The sequence below is a fragment of the Giraffa tippelskirchi genome, chromosome 1 (assembly GCF_054371585.1).
Source record: "Giraffa tippelskirchi isolate mGirTip1 chromosome 1, T2T-mGirTip1v1.2.pri, whole genome shotgun sequence".
Lineage (NCBI taxonomy): Eukaryota > Metazoa > Chordata > Mammalia > Artiodactyla > Giraffidae > Giraffa > Giraffa tippelskirchi.
The window spans coordinates 84,040,302-84,062,348 of record NC_137275.1 but is presented as its reverse complement, the minus strand read 5'-3'; the positions used below and the strand labels follow the sequence as shown (position 1 = coordinate 84,062,348).

Here is a 22,047-nt window from a genome sequence, read left to right as displayed (position 1 = left end):
TTCTCGTCTTCTACAGCTGTACGTGGTCTAACTCATGTATGCTTCTTTTTAGTGTCTTTGGTTCCTGACATGGCCCAATGAGAATGTCAGCCACAAGAGCAGGCACATTTGTCTTTTTCGCTTCCCAATGGTAATTATCCAGGGCCCCTAGAGGGCTACCTGGCTCATAGCAGATGCTCAGTAAATGTGTGCTGAACAAACAAGGAGCCTTTCCGAGGTCACGAAACCACAAGCCCAGCCAGAGCTGGGCTTCTTCCTGCTGCGTGTGTTCAGGCTGCATGAGGAGGCCACGAGGGCAAAGTGAAGTGAGAGGTTGACCCTGGCTCAGATGGGAAATATCCTGTTTACAAGTCTGGACTTTATCTGCCATGCCATCTTATCATGGGGATTCTGGACACTTTGAATGTGCAAATTGGGACATGGGGACCCAGTGGCAAAATTGGGATTGCCTTTCTGCGTATTGAATTTTCCACCAACCCGTGTCTATACCCCTCTGACATGGCAAGAATTATGCCCAGAGGCGTTTTATTCCTGCGTCAGCCCCTGTTTGATAGAGACAGTATAGATTTTGTTAACAGAAGTATTTAGCACACTTGTGTAGACTGCTCTGCTCATCCACCCCGCCAGACCTGGAGTCTGGGTCACACTTAAGTGTCAGAAAAACATCTTCATAAAATGTACACGTGCTACAGGTTCAGGAAAATACATCTCTTCTTTCCCTTTCCTCTCTTCTGTGCCAAAGGTTTTAAAGTGCATCTCTCCTGTTTATTCAGGCACAGCTTATGATTTTTAAAAACAACGTCATCAGAATGAATAACGAATAAAAGTTCTTTCCGTTGTTATTTAGGATATTTTCCAGGTTCCAATTAGGTGGGAAAATTGACTTGATTTTTATTTTCCTCTTCTGTGTTTACCTTGCTGCATTGTTATTTTGAGTCTGTTCACAGGGTGCCAGACAGATGTCATTGTTGTTATTTTTTAAGCAAAGAGGATCAAAAATGTCCATTTAAGAACTGCCTGTGGGGGGGTAAAAAAGACTTGCCTGTGAACTTTAACATACAGCTATACATAACTGCTTCCTTTTATGAATAAAAGTTGTAGGAGGTGATGGACATGTATATAGGTTTTAAATAATTTATTTTTTAAAAGTATGCAAGCTGAAACTTGCTTCAAAGAGAATTCAGAGAGCAGCCAAAATACCCATGAAAGAAAACTGTCCTTCAGAAATGCTGCTAGATCTCAAGCTAGTTATGAAATTGACACCTGAGAGTTATTTCTGTCAGAGAAGACATAAGATAGATTTAGAGGAGCCATAGTCTCCATTTAAAAGATGTCAGAAACACAGGCATTATCCTTAATATTATACTTCCCTCTCCTTCACCCTTACCCCCATGCCATCCTGTCACCATATCCAGGCATCTCTGAAGATGTCAGTTTTACTTCTAAATGCTCTCGATTCCATGTGCTTCTTCAGTACATTTCAGTCGAGGATGCAGTTGGGTCTTGTCTGCATGACAAAAGCTCCCTCCTTCTAGCTTCTGTGCATCTACTCTGAACTCTCAACTCATCTTTTCTGCAACTCAGGTCATTTTCCCAAAGATCAAATCTGATAAAAACCTGCTTTCTCACCCCATCTCAGCCAACTACATACATACAGCCCTGAATGTCTTCCTGTCACTCTTAGGGCGATGACTGGATTCCTTAATGTGGCTTATGAGACCCTGAATAGGCTGGTCCTGCTTCCATCTCTCATTGCATACCTGCCATACCTCCCTGCTTCCCCCATTGTCTGTGCATCTGTCATACTAGTCACCTTCAGACCCCTTTACTTGCGGTGCTTCTCTCACCCCAGGGCCTTTGCACATTCTCTTCCCTCTACCTGAATCATTCTGCATTCCTTTCTTTACCAGTTAACGTCTTCTCATCTTGCAGACCCCAGTTCCTATGTTGCTTACTTAGGGAAGCCTTCTTGGACTGGCTTCCCTGGTGGTTCAGCAGTAAAGAATCCACCTGCCAGTGCAGGAAACGTGGGTTCAGTCCCTAGGTTGGGAAGTTTCCCTGGAGGAGGAAATGGCAACCCACTCCAGTATTCTTACCTGGAAAATTCCATGGAGAGAGGAGCCTGGTGGGCTGCATTCTGGGGTCATGAAGAGTCCGACACGACTGAGCACACACACACTTTCTGGACTTCTATTCTAGGTCAAATCTCCCTCTTATCATTTGTATTGGTCTTATGTTCTTCTCCTTTAGAGCACCATCAAGGATGATTTTGTCTTTTACACATTAATTGGTAAAGATGTATCTTTCTATCTAGACTTTAAGATCTCTGGAAACAGGGACCATGTCTGTTTTCTTACCTCCATTTATCACAAGATAAAAGCAGTGCCTAGCACAAAGTAGGAACTCGAGAAATGTTTGTTGAAGGTTGTATATAGATGAGTGAATGGCTTCTTGAAGCACCCGTTGCCGTACCAAGTAGTATAATGGAACACTGGTCCATTTCTGATATGTTGGAAGCTCAGCAAGGACAAAAACAACAGATGGAGGAAGAGATTTTCTATGTGTAGGACCCAGAGAAAAGGGGGCAGATGTGACCTTCCTGGCAGAGAAGCCCCATCGTCCTAGTCTCATCACAGGGCCACTGTCCTCTCCAGCTTTTCTTGAGGATCGGCTTTGCTGGCTCTTGTTCTACAAAGCCTGGTGGGCTTCCATCCACACGCCACTCTCTGTTTCTGCCTAAGTGCTGTTCTCATTCCTAGTCAGGAAAACATACTTTGCTTTGAATACCTAGAAATTAAAAGAAGTACTTTTGAGTCGTAAAACATGAGTTTCAGTATAATTCTCCATCCTTTGTTTGGCTGAACAGACATTTTATGCACTTTAGCAGAGTATAATACTATAATAGCCTGGAGCTTGGACCAAGGAGTCAAGTTGCCTGAGCAGCCCAGCTCGGGCACCTATGTAATCTTGGGAGACTTACTCCATGTGTCTGAGTCTCAGTTTCCTTAGCTATAAAATGGGGATAATATTTCTACTGCATGGAATTATTGTGGTACACTTTAGAACAGCATTGTCCAATAGTAATATAGTCCAAGCCACATATATAATTTAAATTAAATGTTCCACTAGCTGTATTTTTAAAAAAATCTATAAAATAAATAAGCTTCATGGATATATTATACAGCACAGGGAAATATAGCCATGATTTTGTAACTTTAAATTGAGTCTAATCTATAAAAATATTGAATCACTATGTGATACACCTGAAACTAATATAATCTTATAAATCAACTACTTCAATAAACAGTAAAATGAAATAAGTGAAATTAATTTCTAATATATTTAACCCAATATATCTGAAGTATTATCATTTCAACATGTAATCAAAAATAAAACAGCTGTAAAAAAATAAGTTATAAAAAAGAATGAATGCCATTTGCAGCAACATGGATGGACCTAGAGATTGTCATACTGAGTGAAGTAAGTCAAACAAATATCACATGATATCACTTATATGTGGGGTCTAAAAAAATGATACAAATAAACATATACAAAACAGAGATTCCCAGAAGTAGAAAACAAACTTATGGTTACAAGAAAGGAAAGGTGGGGGTGAATAAATTAGGAATTTGAGATTAATAGATATGTACTACATATTTAAAATAGATAAACATCAAGTTCCTATCATATAACACAGGGAACTACAACATCTTAGAATAACTTATAATGGAAAAGAATCTGAAAAAGAATAGATATATTGATATATATGTATTACTGAATCACATTACTGTATGCCTGAAACTAAGACAACATTGTAAATCATCTATAGTCCAATTAAAAATAAATAAGCAGCTGTTAATGAGAGCTTTTACGTTCTTCAGAACGTTAAGTCTTTTAAATGCAGGGTATAGTTTACACCTGCTAGCACATAAGTCTTTTAAATGCAGGGTATATTTTACACCTACTAGTACATCTCACGTTGAACTAACCATGATTCAAGGGCTCAGGGGCTGGAGGCTGCTGTGTTAGGCAGTGCTGTTTTAACTCATTCATATAAAACACAGTACTTAGTATGGTGCTTAGTTCATAATTAGCATTTGACAAATGTTGGCAAAATTAATATTCATTTTACAACATCAAAGTTGGATAGACAAACATTTGACTGTGTGTTTGCATATATTGCCACGTGGGAGGATGCCTCAGATCTGGTCTTGTTTCTATTTCAAACGAGTAAAGAATTTACTTTAATGTTCTCATTTGTTCCCTGTAAGGTGGCCTTTGGGTTTCAGAACAAGGCCAGTTTGGGGGTTTATGGTCGCCTTTTCTTCTGGAGGTGGGAAAGGGGAAACTCAGTGTGCTTCAAGTGCTGCGTGCCTGTGTCTGTTTTTTTGGCTCTTCCCTGTTTAATTGTTGGAGCTGAAACAACTTGATTTTAAAAGAAAACATATGGGCTGAGAGTCATTGGGAGGATGTTTGCTGATGATGGAGCAGGAGAGCTATGTATGGGCTGAGGTCCCGGCCCTGCACCACTCGCTTAGTGGTTGAGTGCTTTCCTGGACTTGAGATTCAGTGTCTTTCTCCAAATCCTCAAATCTTGTTTGGGAGGTCACAGTTAAGGCAGGAAATATTGGAGCAAAATTGTAAAGGAAATTGTCTTTCAATCTTCTTTAGATCCTGATTTTTTTTTTTTCTCTCTTCTTTGTCAAAAATTTTGTTTCCAATCTGTTGATATGATTTGGGAAGGAAAAAGATTTTTCAAAGTGCCAAATAATTTTTCTTTTTCAAAGAAAAAGATTATTCAAAGAGGAGAATGACCCACCACTGAATTTGTTTTCTCTGTTACTCCGTTGCTGTCACCAGCATGGGGAATGTCTGTTCTATAACCAGTTCTTCATGTGAAGGCAAGGTTCTCATCTCTTTTTACCCTCTCAACTTCCCATTGCTTCCTTGGGTGGGAGCATATGATGTCCTCCTCATATCCCGTATACTTCTAACCTGAATGTATCAACTTTCTGTCCCACAGAGGAAAATGGGGACTTATCACTACTGGTAAGAACACAAACGTTAACGTTAACATTTGTGTTGGTCCAAATCTCTGCTTCTCCACTCAGAAGCTGTGTGCCTCTGAGCAAATTAATCTTTCTTAAAATGGAGTTAATAATAATGCCTCTTTCAGAATAAATTGTTGTGATGCTTAAGAGAGACATGGCATACAAAAAGCACTAGGCACAGTGCCTGACAAGTAATAAAGAGAAGTTAATGTTAGCAATGAGGCAGGGGACCTCCGCGATGACCTGTTTGCCCTCCTCAGCAAGAGGGACAGTAGGCCAAGGTGTCCTCTGTCACAGCATCCCACCATTGCTCGTGATGACACTGTGATTTACTGCATCAGGGGAGTGACCTGCCTTTGTCCGCAAAGCGCTTTAATATGAGAAAGTCTCGGATTTCCCTGGGCTGAGTTTGATGTCAATAAGGATGTAGGTCTGATGGTCTCCCGTGTGTGCACTTGTCTGTTACCCTACTGTGCTGGGACCTATGAAAATGATAGTGACATACTGAGTGGCATTATTTTTGTACTACAGAGACCCAGAAACGTTTTGAGTCATTTGAGAGACTGGTGAATTTGTGGCTTCGGATAGAAACTGTAAAGTGAAATAGCATTCTGGTCAGGGCAGTAGAGAGGCTGAGCATAGTGGTTTTTCATTGGCATGCTGAAAATACATTTTTCTAAATGTTCTCAGACGTCTGTGACCAAGGGTAGCTTGGAAGAAAGGGGTCCTTCGGTTTTGCTCCATCAAGGCCACGGTGCCGAGCTTTTCTGTGTGGGGACTCAGAATGCATCAAGTGCTGTGTCACTGCAGTGTCAGATAATTGTCCAGGGTTTGGGAAGTTCTGCTTATAAAAACACCACCACCTTTTCCGAGCAGTCACTCCTCTGTGTTATTTTCAGTTCCCTCTTTTCTCTCTGCTCCCGCTGTTTTCCCCTCCCCTTTTTGGATTTATTAGCCATTGCCTACAAAGTGTCAGTAACTCCCTGCTGCGAATGGCAAAGACCTCGCCAGGTGGACCCTTCTCAGATTTCCCTGAAACTGGAGAGAGTAACCACCCTCACTCATTTTCTCCACGGCTCCCTCTCAGTGGGCAGCTTCCCTGATGTTTAACTTGATCAAGATGTTAGTAAAATAAACAGCGTGCACCACGGCCCTCAGTCTCAACCTGCCCACCCTCTTTTCACCTCACTGTTTGGAGAGGAAACTCAGAGTTGCTGTGGATAATAAAGATGAGGACTAAGATGTGTCTTTCCTTGTGGCTAGTTGCACCCAGTCCTGATCACTGAGCTCTGAGTAGGTGGACAGCCGTGTGCCATGTGTTACCAAACCTGTGGAACTCTGGTTATAAGACATGCTATTATTTGAGGTACAGTCAAGGGGGAAAAAAGCAATTAAACTGAGACATCATCATTTTTAAGACACATCCCAATTTCAGAAATGTTTAAGTGTGCTGGAAAAATGTGTCTCTTAAAGGAGATGGAATGCCATGAGAATGGATTCAAATGGACTATCCCCCTGGTTACTGTTGCTCCCCTCCCTCGCCCCATAATCAGTGCAACTGATGGATGGCTGAGTCCGTGTATTTTCAACTCAACCTTGCATGTTATTTGTGTGCTCTGTGTTATACATAAAGTTATAGCACTGAGTTTAGGCCAAGTCATAGAAGCCCTTTCAACTACAATGTAAGTATTAGAAGTTTCTGACAAAGATTCCAGGTGTTTTCTTTGGATCATCCTGGACTTGATAAGGGTCCTATTCCTTTTTGAAGGGGTGATAAAGAGTTGACTGAGGGGCACTGGGGGTTTCTGCAGGCCCTGCCTGCCCCAGCCCCATTCATGATGGCATGATGACAAGGAGAAAATCTCCAACTCTGCTAAATTCATGCCCCAAGTTATCCATTTTCTAGTGAACATCATGCTTAGGTTTATGGGGGTACTCACTGCTTCCTCTCCAGTCCAGAAAGGCAGCGTTAGACATTATTGATGACTTTAATTTTATTCAAGATTCTACCTAATTATTATTCTTTATAATCTGAATGACTTCTAAGCAAGTGCTGTTCTTAATGTGGTAATAATTTTATCAAAGGGATGGTGGTATTTCTTTTCCCGTTGAAGACCGTTAGATTTTAGAGAAAACTTTCTCAGCAGATAAAGTAACAACAAAAAAAAATTGATTGAAACTTTGTACTAGTAAAAATACAGCATTTAGTCTCATACTTACACCACTTTCTCGCTTTCTTTCAGTTTTTGGGAATAGCATTTCTTGGAATCGGACTTTGGGCGTGGAATGAAAAAGTAAGTCAAACATCGTTAAAATGTACACATTTTGCTTGTAAGAAGCTGCACGTTATATGCTGTCTCTTTTTCCTTTTTGATGACTGCCAATTGTATGGAAACATGGCTCTTTAACGAAAAAGTACCCCTTAAAAAGTAATGTCACAGTTCAAAGACTCTTTAAGGATGGAGCCTATATTGGTCACTGCACCAAAATAATTACAGAAGTAACAACACACGTGCATAACACAGAATGTGTAATTGGAATTTTATCAGTTAGCCGGAGAGACGTGTTCCAATGGAACATGGCCTCACTCTGGCACAAGAATTTCAGTAATGCATATAAATAATACTAACATTACTAAATGAGCACCTGGAGCCTTTTTTTTTCTCTTTTGCTTGTTAAAAAACCATTTGGAAGATTATTCAAGCCATGAAGATGATATTTGAGTGTCAACATTATGTGCTAAGATATTAGCATGTAGTATGTATGGAGGAAACTAGATACAATTCATGTTTGAAAATCAGATAAACTTATCAGTGTTGCTAAAGAGTGTGAACATTTGTGTGCTGATTGGAAGTGTTAAGGAATATCCAAACTTTGTCATCAAATTTTGCACAGTAAAAGAATAAATCTGGATCTCTGGAGAAGGCTATATGAAGACACAGTGTTCTGGGCTGTTTATTATGTAAATAACACCCTCACGACAACACTGCCCTGTGTCCGTTCCTCCACTTCACTTCCCATCCATACCTTTGAAGTTTTTTTCTGCAGCTTCTCCTTCTGACGCCAAGCAGTGGAATTCAAAAATAAATACATACTCCTTTTTTCTTCCTTCTTTGGACATGAGATCATTGGCAGCATTTTATCTGTTCTGGTATTTGGCTACACAGTAAAGCTTTATCATTTCCCACCTATGAGAGTGAAGGAGTGGATGGATTGGTTAAAAGTTGTAAACTAAGACGTTAGCTGAAATTTTTCCAGAAAACCATTCTCTTATCACATTGACATTTCACCCTCTGAGCTTGACCAAGGCCTGAAGTCAGGCATTCCTTTGAAGTGGCCTGTGTGTTAGGAAAGGAGAGAAAAACTAAGAAAGTCCAGGAAACAAAAGCCCTTCAGCTGCAAGAAGGCATTTCCACAAGTAAAACAATGTTTAGATAGATTGTATCCAGTAAAACTCAAAGTAAATCCAGAGTTTTGAAATTGAACCGCCATCTGTTTATTTTCAGAATACTTGTACAGATTATGAAATGTTTATGGAAAATGAACCACCTTCCAGCAACCTTATGAGGAAGAGTGGTGACTATACATCAAGGGAAACAAATTAAGTTCCCAAAACAGAGAGAATTTTATCTCCAGAAACTTTTCTGTTGAATAACTGACCTTCTTTTGGATTATGATCAGCTTCTGCCTCGATCCCTTTATAAGCTTGGAGGTTTGTACTGGTGGAATCTCAGAAATTCCACTTTTAGAAGCCCTCTGTTTGGTTCAGGGCCAGATCATATAGCTTTGTATAATTCTCCTTTAATCAGTCCATTTCTATCTGCTCTGAAAAGATGCTGGAAGGCATTATGTGAACTAATTGTCTGTTCTAGCAATAAACAGACAATATGTTGTTTTGAAGGCTTTTCTCTTTGTGAAATATAATTATCCTTTTGTCTCATCGGTCACCCCATGTCTCTTCTTTGATAAAATCACAAAATTCTAAAACCGGCAGTATCGTACAAACATCAGAGCAAGGGGATGATGTGGTCTCTAGGGAGGGATGAAATAACAGTTCCCTCCTTTGTCAGGGCTGGTGTCAGCAAACGGAAGGCTTCTCTGCAGAGCTGGAGTTACTTGGCCAGGGTTGCCCAGCTACTGTGTAGCAGAACTCTGTGAGCTGGGACTACGTGGAGGTAGTGGAGGGTAAAGGACATGTTAACAGCACAGTATGGTGCACGCTGGCCATGTGTTTGGGCCCTGAGTCTGAGGGTGAGGATCCAGCAGCAAATGACGCTGAGTCCCTGTCCCGTGGGCTTTGTCTTTAGTAGGGGCACCAGCAGGAAGCAGTTAACTAGCCGGGAACATGTGTGCAGGTGTGGATGAGTGCTGAGAAACGCAAGGTATAGAGCAAGGGCTACTTAAAGAGTGGTGGGGAAGAGGGTCTCTCTTATTTTTTATTAATTCATTTTTGGCTGTGTTGGGTCTTTGTTGCTGTGCGGGCTTTTCTCTAGTTGTAGTGAGCGGGGGCCACTCTCCAGTTGCAGTGCAGTGGCTTCTCCTGTGGAGCACAGGCTCTAGGGCGCACGGGCTGCAGAAGTTGCAGCTTGTGGGCTTCATAGTTATGGCTCCTGGGCTTTAGAGCGCAGGCTCAGTAGTTGTGGTGCATGGATTTAGTTGCTCTGAAGCGTGTGGAATCTTCCTAGACCAGGGATCAAACATGTATCTCTTGTTCTGGCAGGTGGATTCTTTACCACTGAGCCACCAGGGAAGCCCCGAAAAGGATCTCTTTTAGATAGAGCAGTTGGGAACAGCCTCCCTGACAAGGGGGCGCTGGAGCAGAGACCTGGATGAAGTAAAGGGGGGTCTGCAGAGCACTGGGGAAGAGCATTCTAGGCAGAGGGAATGGCAAGTCCAGTTGCCCTGAGTCAGGCACTTAGCGATTCCGAGGAACAGGAAGGCCAGAAGGGAGAGCAGAGGTAAGGCAGGTGGCCAGAGAGGCAGGTGGAGCCCGGAGGGGCAGGGGCCTGTAGAGGTTGAATGAGAGGAAATTACCAGGGCATCAAGGGAGTGTCCTAATCTGGCTTTTGTTTTAAGATCACTCTGGTTGCCGTGAGAAAAAAAAAAAAAAGCACAGCTCTGGGGCTGAAAGACCAGAGTTCAAATACCGACTCCTTCCTTTGCTGTCAGTGTGACTTTGGGCAAGTGTTTTAGAGTCTCTGGGTACCCGTCCCTGGTTTATGCAAAGGACACTCATATCAGCTTGTAGGGTTGCTGTGAGGATGAAGTGGGGTGGCTCCCCACTCTGGGCCTGGTGAAAGGTATACACTTTCTGGGACATGGTTCCCTCCCTTGAATGCACTGGTGTAGTACGTCCACTTCTACATGGGCACCAGCACAGAATAGGGGCTTTGGAAGCTGCCTCAGGTTTTAGGAGTGTTCCAGGCTCTGATCTGTGGACTGAGAGTCAGCTTTGTTCTGGGGTCTCTTAAGGAGGGTGTGATGTTCACTGATTGAGTTGGTAGCTGCAGAGGCTGCTCCGCTGAAGCTCTTGGGGGTAAGTTCTAAGCTAGACCAGGCCACTGCTGGGGTGATGTTCTGAGGTGAACCGCAGCCGGCCGAGGGTGACGGCTGCATGCACCTGCAGGGCGGGTCACACCAGCCTGTGAATCAGTAAATCCCCCCAACGGAGATGTGGTGACATTTACTTGAAAAGAGGCCCGGAGGGTAAATCCCCAAACTGGGTCACGGCTGGAAGGATCAGATTTCTTTAATAGATGGGGTTTTGCACATTTTTATGTGGACCACAGAAACATTGGAGCCAAAAATCATTACCCCTCCTCCTTAATAACAGGCCGAGATTTAGGACTAATATTACAGTTGAATATTAGACATAATAATTAAATAATACATTTAATCTAACTTCCAGATCACTGTCAAGATGCAAAGAATGAATGTGTCTCCAGGGGAAACTGGTTTATGTGCAGTTTTTCAGAAATCATAGGATCTGCGGTTTTAGAAGGAACGTTAACAGTCACGTTGCATGAATTACCACCACAACAAGCTTGGCAGCGTCCGGCAGTAATCACCTCATCCATTCAAAGAACATTATTGAGCACACAGCATGGGGTATGGCTTGCGCTGCATCCTGGGCATGTAATTCCTCAGGGAATGTATGTTCTAGGATGGGCGTGCTTATATACATAAACTATGAGTGCTAGCTTGTTCTAGGACGGGCGTACTTATATACATAAACTACACTTCAGTCATGTCCGATGCTTTGCGACCCCATGGACCATAGCCTGCTAGGCTCCTCTGTCCATGGGATTCTCCAGGCAAGAATACTGGAGTGAGTCGCCATTTCCTCCTCCAGGGGATCTATAAATAAAGTAATACATTGCAATTCGTGCCAATTTGGAGTGTATAGAAGTTGAATAGTTCATGGGGCAAAGCACTCACCTCTTTTCTCTGGGTTTCTCTTACTATTAGAAAGACCTTCCTCCTGCCAAATTAGAATCATGTCCTACTAGTTTTCATTCATGGAACATAGGTCTGCCCCATTGGGTCCCATTGTAAGCCCTTCTCTGTATTAGTCCTTGGTGTGGTTCCTTGTGAGTTTCCAGGCTGAACATCTGCTTCTCTCTGGCGGAGGGGGGGATCCCTCCACCCTCTTGATCTCACTCCTCTGACCTCCCTATGGTGCCTCTGCTGCAGGGAGAGGATGCTTTAGGGGCCGTAGAGGGTATGGCCGGATCACGTCCCCTCTCCTCTCTGCTGCCAGTGCCACTTGAGGTCACACAGTGTATCACTGAGGGGTCTCGAGTTGGTCCAGGTCCAGCTGGGTTTTCTCCCTCTGTCTCACATATGGCTGATTTTCAGAGGCAGATGCAAGAGTCCAGATTGCCCCGGGTCTGTTCTACCTGCCTGTCTACCTGCAGAGATTTCTCTGGAGCTGGAAGCTCTGTGCTCTGTCAACCAGCATGTTCCCCACTCCGCTCAGCTTGGTTTTAGCCATAACTTTTGATCAACATCCTTGCTCAAGTCCTCCTTTTAACTCAGACCTTCCTTTAACTCCTTCCCCAGTGCTACCTGGCAAATTTGGATTCAGTAGGTCTGGGCTGTGGACACTGGGAGGCTCTGTTTTACAAGCTTCCTGTATTATTCTGCTTGCAGTCAAGTGTAGTTATCACTGATAGAAGGCAGTGATGTATTGAGCAGGCCGAGGACAGAACCCAGTGACATGTCACTGGAAATTTCCTTTGGGGTTTGACATCATTGACTTGTGTGTGCCCTTGGGTGTCATTAGTCAAGGAGTCTCTAATCCATCTACTTGTCATATCAGACTGTCTTTCTGCATCTTGTCTTTTCTCTGAATAATTAGCCTAGGACTCATGTGAACCTGGCTGGTACTTTCTCATTGAACATCATTTTCTTGCCCAGGTACCCAGAAACCTTTGTCAGTCAAGTGAGGACTGAGGCATGTTTAATCATTCTTCTCTTCTAGGAACACTTTCCTACTTGGCTTCCAAGATCCATCACATTCTTGGGTTTCATACCTCATTAGCAGTGCCTTCTCATACTTGTTTGCAAAGTCCAGCTGCCTCTTGAACCTGTGAATTCTGGAGAAACCCCTTGTTTCTCTTCACTCATGCTCTGGGAGTTCTCGTTCAGGCTCAGGGCCTCAAGCATCGTTGATCACTGATGACTTCCAAATTTACATCTGTGGTCCTGGCCTCCTCTGAACCCCAGTCTCATGCCCAGCATCTCTGCTGAAAGGCCCACCAGGCTTCTGAAGCTTCATAGCCCAGAGAAACACTCCTGATTTCTCCCCTCATACCTTCTCTTCCCAGTTGTAGGAGATGGTGGCTTGGTCCTCTTCACTTGCTTGGGTGTTCTTGACACCCTTTCGTCTTTTCTTCTCACACCGCATTCAGTCTGTCAGCAAACACTGTCGGCTCTATTTTGAAACTGCACTGGGAATATGATTTCTTCCAACCACCTCCACTTCTATACACTAGTCTAAGCTGCCACCTTTTGCCTCTGTTAGTGGAGATGCCTCCTTTGTTCCCCAGCCTCTGCTCTTGTGCCTCCACTCCCAGCCCTGGCCATCTCCAGATAGCAGCCAAAGTGATTCTTTTGTTTGTTTTTATTATTACTTTTTCTACTTTGGGCCACACTCACACCTTACGAGATCTTAGTTCCTTGACCAGGGTTTGAACTTGGGCCCCCAGCAGTGAAAGCATGGACTTCTAACCACTGGACTGCCAGGGAATTCTCCCGAGTGATTCTTTCAAGCATAAGGCATATCCTGTCCTATCTCTACTCCAAGCCCTCCAGTGCATTTACTGTCTCACTCAGAGCTGTGGACAGTACTGTGTTACTTCTGAGTCCTTATTTCCCACACTGTGCCCTCCCCTGATGCACTCCGGCGCCCACTCATCACCTTGCTGTTCCTCTGCCATCTCAGATGGACCCACCACCCCGGGGCCTTCATGCCACTCTTGCCCTGCCAGCTGTGCCCTTCCCCAGAGGTTCACACAGCTGCTTTTCTTTGCTTCCTGGTCTCCGCTCCAGTGTCACCTTCGTCTGTGGCCCTCCCTGGCCTATTTGAAGCAGCCACTCTCACGCTAGTCCCAGCCCCTTTCCCCACTTTCATGTGCTTTTCCCCCACTCTGTGTTGTCAAAGGACTTATCACTCACAGGGATTCCCCCCCCCGCCAAACAGGGACTTTGTTTTGCTACTACACTCTAGTGCTTAGAACATTAACTGACATGTAATAGACATTCAAGAAACATTGCTTGTGGGAGAATGAATGAGCAAAGGGAAGATGAAAGCATTCTTTTCAACCCTGGCTCTATCATTCAGACCTCTAGTAAACATATTATCAGTTCTTACAGCTTAAAAGGAAGTAAAGTGACATGTGGTTTCTGATCTCTGATATGGTAGGGGTTCAGTGTTAGAAACAGCAGATTTCTAACATCCAGGGGAAAAAAATTATTTCTGGCATATAAGTGGTAATCTGTGTATGATTGTCTTGACTTATGGAAGAATTGGGGATATCTTCCCTTTTCCGTTTTGCCCACTGTTTGTTTATACCTTTTCCCTGCTTTGTGTGGGATTTTATGCAATTTGAATTCCCCAACCCAGATTGAACCCTGGGCCCCCGGCAATGGGAGCGAGGAGTCCTAACTACTGGACTGCCAGGGAATTCCCATGTTAATGCTTTTGACTTAATTCTTAGGTAGGAGCAAGAGGCTGGGTGATAGATCACTAACAGTCGCAAATGGGGCTGCTGCCTCCAACACTGTTGAGGGCAAGGGGGAGACTCGGCTTTTCCAAGTGGGAAGAGTGCGCTTCCCTGGTCCTCGGTGTGAGCTCTTGGTTCCTCCTGCACCTCCTGCCACCCGCTCATGGAGCACCAGCCCTCTGGGTGGAGGGCAAACCTGGCCTGGCTTGTCTGACCTGGAAGCTCCTTGAGGAGCCTGTCTTCTTCAGCCCATTATGCTCAGGTCTAGCACAGTGCCTCCTGCATCTCGGACGCCCGAGTGCTCATGACCACGTGAATGAGAATGTGCAGGAGAGCTGTATACATTGTGGAAGACCCCATGGGGTCTCCCTCCCCGAGTCCCCTCTCTGGTCCTCCATCCTTGTCTGTCACTGCACTCTCCTGGCCTGGCAGGAGGGAGCTGGTGTGCAGTGCTGGCCCTGGCAGGCGGGATGGCCACGAGAGGAGCTCTCTAGTCTCTCTCACTTTTCTCCCTGGCTGTCCTGGGGACAAGGGTGAGTCCTTTTCCTGGAGGCCTTCCCCCTGACCACTGTCTGTAATGCCAGTCTCACTTCAGAACCCACTGGTTGCTGCCTGTCACGATTGTACAGTAAGCTCAACTTGAAGAACTTTCCCTATTTTCCCAGGAAGGAAAAGTTAGACAAGGAGATTCAGTGATTCAAGCAATTCATAACGGTGGTGGTCAAGGTAGCCAGAGGGAATTGATAGGTGGCAGCGGTTACCCAGGCAACTTAAAGAGAAAAATGCTTGCCTCCACTGAGAAAGTACTTTAAGGAGACATTTCTGAGATGCCGAGAATACTTTTGAAGGCTTCATTTCATGGACTGAAATGTAAGTTTGCATCTCTTTCTCAATTGTCCATGTAATCCCTGCAGGTTCTCTGTTGCAGTTGAAAATCTGCAAACTGAACAGCTTTTACTGAATACCAGGAAAGTCAACCTGTGCTCTGAGGTGCTGTAACCAGTATGCTCAGCAGAGGCATGAAATATGTTAGGGAAAAAAAAAACCTTAATTTTTCTCTTTTTGTATGTCCCTGTAAACTTTTTTGCAGAGAAATTTATCAGGAATGAAAATTTGGGTCGATCAAAAATTGAGTGTCTTTGCTGTCTGCCCTCGGATGCCGCAGTCCTACCCTGGGTCAGGAAGATCCCCTGGAGGAGGAAATAACATCCCACTCCAGTATTCTTGCCTGGAGAAATCCCATGGACAGAGGAGCCTGGTGACTATAGTCCATAGGGTCGCACAGGGTTGGACATAACTGAAGCGACTCAGCACACATGCATTCTCATTTTAGGCACCAGTCCAGGCCCAGTTATTAGAAATGAAAATACTAGTCACTCAGTCATGTCTGACTCTTTGCAACCTCATGGACTGGTGCCCACCTCTGTCCATGGAATTCTCCAGCAAGAATACTGGAGTGGGTTGCTATTTCCTTCTCCAGGGAATCTTGCCGACCCAGGGATTGAACCCGGGTCTCCTGCACTGTAGTCCGATTCTTTACCCTGTGAGCCACCGGGGAAGCCCAGTTATTAGACAGGGCTGGATAAAAATTGAAACCCCAAACCTCACTTTGCTTTAAAATGTTTGCCTTGCCTGGCACAGTCAACCTTCAGCCCCTGGAGAGAGGAAGGGGTGAGGCCTTTGCCCCCTGCTTCCTCCTGTCCCCCCTCCCCGACCCCCCTGAGGTTTCTCTCCCCACTTCCTGCCAGGGCAGAAATGTGGGTGCAGCTTTGCTCTCTGAGCCTGGCAGGTGGTAAAGGGGATGGTGCCTTGGCCCTTTTGAAGTTTCCCCGAGAGTCCCTCTGCCTTGCAGTTCCTTTCAGCTGGGTGGGCATCCCTGTTCTAGATGGCCACCCAGTACCCCTGCCCAGACCTGGTGTCTCCGAGCTTCCTCAGGGATCCTCTTGAAACTTCCTTACTCGGTTTTCGATAAAAAGAAATCTGCTCCCTTATCTAGGAAGTGGAGTCACACAACACAACAACTGCTTTCTCCAGAGAAATCTCATTCCATAACCCAGCCTCTCACCCCCTTGATTTCACTGAGGTGTGCAAGAGAAGGAAGTTCTTTGCTTCGTGGTGTGTGTCTCTGTGTGTGTGTGTGTGTGTGCGTGCATGTATGCAGCAGGAGGTCATCTCCTATTCACTTGGGTTGTCTGATCGTGATCAGTAAAGTCTGAAGTAAGACTATCATATTTTTATTAACATTTTAGAGACAGGTATATGTTTCCCAGGTGGTGCTAGTGGTAAAGAACCTGCCTGCCAATGAAGGAGACATAAGAGACTTGGGTTTGATCCCTGGTCAGGAAGATCCCCTGGAGAAGGGCATAGCAACCTACAGGCATAGCAACCCACTCCAGTATTCATGCCTGGAGATCCCATGGACAGAGGAGCCTGATGGGCTATGGTCCATAGTGTTGCAAGGAGTTGGACGCGACTGAAGTGACTTAGCACGCATGCACGCACATATGATGTTACTCTGGAAACAAGAACCGTCTTGCCCACTGCTGCTTTTTCTCTTTAGACAATAGAGCATTGTGGTTGGAACACTGCTCTGGGATCAGATGGTGGGGCTCAAACCCCTACTCTGCCACTTTCTCACCTGGGTCACCTGGAAAGGTAATTGTGAGGGAGAAATTATGCAGGTAGCTCTGTGCCTGGCAGAGTCAGTGCTCAGTCGTGTAGCTCTTACATGGCTTTCATCCCACAATTCAGCATCACCACAGGGCCTCCCAGCAGCTTCCTTAGCCCCTACCTGCTGCCCAAGGAGTGAGCTTTCTGAATTCACACGTGACCCTCCTCTGCTCAGAATGCCTTCAGAGTCAAACTCAGCCATGCTCCGCCAGCCTCTGTCTCCTCTCACCACTTGTGACAGTCACATGTACACCCCATAGTGGGCCAGGTCTTGCCATTTTGTCTGTGCACTTGCTGACATGACCTTCTGCCTTTCCCATGTACACTCATACAACACACACTAATACCTCTTCCCAGAACCCTCCTACTAATCTGTCCCCCCTCTAGACTAGCTCCTGAGGGTGACCTCATACGTTCACTCTGAATATCCATGACTTGCACAGTACCTGGCACCTCTCAGGTGATTCCCAGGAAACTGTTTGCTCAGGAAGTGAATGAGTTGTGCATCTCTAAAGTGATCACCTACCACTACGTTAGACTTTCGTTTGTTGTTTGGGTTTTTTTTGCTTTAGTTGCAGGGACATTGTGATCAGAGCCTCTATTACGTATTTCAGTTTAAACTTTTTACTTAGGAATATTCTGGATATGTTTCTCATCTTCTGAACATGGACGTGAAATACCTGGAGAGTGGCTCGGGACATGCTGGGTTTTTGAAAAGTGACACTTTTGCAGGTGGCTGTGTTTCCTTGTTCGAAGAGGCAGTTGCTCCACCGGGTGGCGGTGGTGGTTTCCTGGCCTGAGCGCGGTACCAGTGAGGGCACCACACGGCTGGTCTCCCCATCGGTGGCTCGGTTGCAGGATTTCCTGGAGCCCTGAGAGACGCCTGTCTCTCTTCTTCCTCACCACAAAAGCAGGTCATGGCCATTTTGTTATCTTCAAGAAAGGATTACTTGAATCTCACCATGACCTTTTCTGACAAGAAAAATACAGGAAACCACATGTCTTGAAAGCGTCTGGTCTTCCTTTAACCTCGTGTCTCTTTGCCAGGCTGTGAGTTATCCTGCCCTGCGCCCTTACATCTCCCTAAACTGCTCAGGTCCCAGCAAGCTCCTGTCTCTCTACATCCTCTCCCTGGATTCTGCCCCAGTTCCTTGGACAGACAGGGGTTCTGGGGTGTGCAGAGCAACTTTCCCCTGTAACATCTTTAGATGATGAGTTGTTGGGGGGCAGGTGGCCCTGTGGCCCAGCTTGGACTTCCTGTGGTCATTGTTGCCAGCACTCCGGGACCACCCCCTCCAAGTGGCTCATTTTCTTGAAACTGTCCTGTCTTGGCATTCTTTCTCAAGTAGGGAAATGCTGCTCCCTCTCTTACTCTAGGAAAACTGGTGCCAGTTTCACCCAATGTAGTAGTGTAGAGAGGGTGGGTGAGGCGGGACCCAGGGTCATAAATCTCAAAGGGGCCCATCTGGCCTGGCTGTGCCTGCACATTCCATAGGCTTGTTTCTCTGTTTCTCATCCAGCCGCTGGAAGGAATGCGCTCGTATATGCCAAAGCAGAAGAGTCCCAGACCGTAGGGGCTTATTAATGCTATTTTTGCATTTTTTTTTTTCTTTTGCTGTGTGAGTTGAGAGAAAAGAGAGTGAAGCTTGCCAGGTGGCACACAGAGGCTGCTGTGTGCTGCTGGGGAAAACCATAGACACTCCTAAGGTTTTTGGGTTTGAAACCCTCCTGGAGCTTTGCTTGCATGTTCATATCTGCACATGTGTAGAAACCTCTTACCAGAATAAACAGTGACACTCAGAACATAGTCCTTGATTTCAGAACCCTGGAAAGAAACGACTTAAATTCCAGATTATTGAATGTTTGAGGTGCTGATGAGGAGCTGGAAGGTGGAGGGAAGATGGGCTGGTTTTTCACATCCTTACTGAGACATACCAGGGTCTTCTCAGGTGGCGCTAGTGGTAAAGAACCCGCCTGCCAAGGCAGGAGATGTAAGAGACAGGAGTTTGATCCCTGGGTAGGGAAGTTCCCTTGGAGGAAGACACGGCAAGCCACTCCAGTATTCTTGCCTGGAGAATCCCCTGGATGGAGGAGCCTGATGGGCTACAGTCCATGGAGCTGCACAGAGTCGGACACAACTGCAGTGACTGAGCACACACGCTAAGACATACCATGCCTATCAGACCGTTGAAGGATGAGACCTCACAGGGAATGGGACGTGGTTTAGTAACTGGAAAGTCATCCAGGAGCCGTGACTCCGGTGACCAGAGTGCCTGGTCAGGTTTCTAGGCGGCAGCGGTGCCCCTGGCCTGGTTGAGGTGTGTAATCTCGGCCACGTGGCGGCTGACCTGGCTGCTTCTCACTGCTCTCTCCTCTGCTGCACCGCTTCTTTGTACTCTTGGCTCCTCTTGTACTCTTGGCTTCTGCTGACTCCTAGCTGTTGCTTACTTCTGTCCTCTCCCTTCTGCCTTTACTCTGAGTGCCTTTCGGGTGACCTCCCATTTCTCCGGAAAGAAGGTTGATTGGCAGGTCAGTTCCTCCCACCTCCGTACGATGTCATCCTACATGGGCGTGGCTTTCTTGGAAGCGGGGGTCAGGCAGGCCAAGTGCCAGAGCAAAACAGATTTCTCTCCAAAGCTGTTGGTTAGAGGCCTCTCCCATGTGCTTCTGTAGCAGCGGTCCCTGACATTTTTGGCACCAGGGACCGGTTTCGTGGAAGACAGTTTTTCCACGGGATGGGCTGGAGCCGGGGGGATGGTATGGTTCAGGCAGTAATGTGAATGATAGGGGAGTGGCACAGGAAGCTTTGCTTGTTTGCTTCTTCCTGTGTGGCCCCAGTTCCTAAAAGGCCGTGAGCCGGGGACTCTTGTTCTATAGCATCCGCTGTCATCCTCTTGGTCCAGTATAGTAGTGATGAAATGATGATGCTGATAAACTTTCATTGAATTCTTATTATTTGCCAAGGACGTAGCCTAATATTTCAATTTACTTGGATTATTTTCTACATCCTCATAGTAACCTTATGATGTAGTGTACCATTTCACAGATGTGGAAATTGAAGTTTAGGCAGGTTTGGTAACTTAACTAAGATCACTCAGGTGGTAAGTAGTGGAACTGAAATTCAAGACAACGTACTCTATATTGCAGCATCCTCTCTGTCTGTCTGTCCTACATTTAACCCTTGTCTGTTGTTCAGTTGCCAAGTTGTGTCCAACTATTCATGACCCCATGGACTGCAGTATGCCAGGATTCCCTGTCCCTCACCATCTCCTGTAGTTTGCCCAAGTTCATGTCCATTGCATCAGTAATGCCATCCAACCATCTCATCCTCTGTCATCCCTTCTCCTCTTTCTTCAGTCTTTCCCAGCAGCAAGGTCTTTTCCAAGGAGTGTCAGTTCTTCGCATCAGGTGGCCAAAGTATTAGAGTTTTAGCTTCAGCATCAGTCCTTCCAGTGAATATGCGGGACTGATTTCCTTTAGGATTGACTGGTTTGATCTCCTTGCTGTCCAAGGGGCTCTCAAGAGTATTCTCCAGCACCACAGTTTGAAAGCCTCAATTCTTTGGCGCTCAGCCTTCTTTATGGTCCAACTCTCACATCCATACATGACTACTGGAAAGACCGTAGCCTTGACTATACAGACCTTTGTTGGAAAGGTGATGTCTTTGCTTTTCAACATACTGTCTGGGTTTGTCATAGCTCTTGTCTGAAGTGAAAGTAGCTCAGTCGTGTCTGACTCTGCGACCCCATGGACTATACAGTCCATGGAATTTTCCAGGCCAGAATACTGGAGTGGGTTGCCATTTCCTTCTCCAGGGGATCTTCCCAATCCAGGGATCAAACCCAGCTCTTGTCTAGGCTACCCCTTTCTCTGGATTCCAGGGGAAATTGCAGATGAGCCAGGGAGCTTGAATACAGGATGGTTCGTGCATAAGGAGACTGGAATGCTCTCTGCCACACCCTAGAACAGGCTTGTCTGAGTGACTGGAATTTCAGTCTCCTTTGTATGGTGACAGATGCACATCAGTACATATCTTGTTTGTTGACTCTCTAAACTTCTGTTATAATGATATTGCCTCAGCTGTGTTCCATTAATGTATCTTATTTCTTAGACACCTATTGGTCTCCTTGCTTAGTTCTGTGAGATACTGTCTAGTACTTTGGGGACAGTGGAAATCGCCTATTTTCACTGGTGAATCATCACTTAAAAGCTCCAGATTGATACGCAAGAGCTAGTTGTCTTATAGCCAATTTGTGGACTGGCTAATTTGCTGAAAGTATTTGTTTCAACTTTTTAAATTGACTGCTATTCATTTTTTCTTTATAGCAGCACTTTGTTATGGTCAATTTGTTTTTGCTTCTGCTGCCTGCTGCAGCAACAGCTGTAGACTTGGAGGAGATGACTGAGAGTCACAAGAATATAGATACAGGTATAGATAGTATGGGCTTCCCTGATAGCTCAGTTGGTAAAGAATCCGCCAGCAATGCAGGAAACCCTGGTTTGATTCCTGTGTTGGGAAGATCCGCTGGAGAAGGGATAGGCTACCTACTCCAGTATTCTTGGGCTTCCCTTGGGGCTCAGCTGGTAAAGAATCCACCTGCAATGTGGGAGACCTGGGTTTGTTCCATCCCCAGGTGGGAAGATACCCTGGAGAAGGGAATGGCTACTCACTCCAAGATTCTGGCCTGCAGAATTCCATGGACTATATAGTCTATGGGGTCGCAAAGAGTCAGACACGACGGAGCGACTTTCACTTTCACGTAGATAGTATGAATATGAAGAATTCTTATGAATGCTCATTTATACTAATTTTTCTTAATATAATCTTAATATATTAACAGGCTTCCCAGGTGGTGCCAGTGGTATAGAACCCGCCTGCCAATGCAGGAGACGTAAGAGAGAGGGGTTCAGTCCCTGGGTTGGCAAGATTCCCTGGAGGAGGACATGGCACCGCACTCCAGGGTTCTTGCCTGGAGAACCCCATGGACAGAAAATCCATGGGTTTGCAGAGTCGGACATGACTGAAGTGACTTAGCATGCGTGCCATGTATTAACAAAAAATATGTGTATAGGAAATCCGCCTGTATTCTTGAGACTGT

General features: G+C 45.4%; 1 protein-coding gene across 7 annotated transcripts in view; it reads left to right on the top strand.

Moving 5' to 3' along the window:
* TSPAN5 (tetraspanin 5) overlaps positions 1-22,047 on the top strand; it is a 179,680-nt gene that overhangs the window by 136,136 nt on the left and 21,497 nt on the right. For all 7 annotated transcript variants that reach the window (XM_081596332.1, XM_081596343.1, XM_081596322.1 and 4 more), the window contains one exon: positions 7,295-7,345. In XM_081596332.1, coding sequence (XP_081452458.1) covers positions 7,295-7,345 — 51 coding nt within the window. The remainder of the gene's footprint in view (positions 1-7,294; positions 7,346-22,047) is intronic.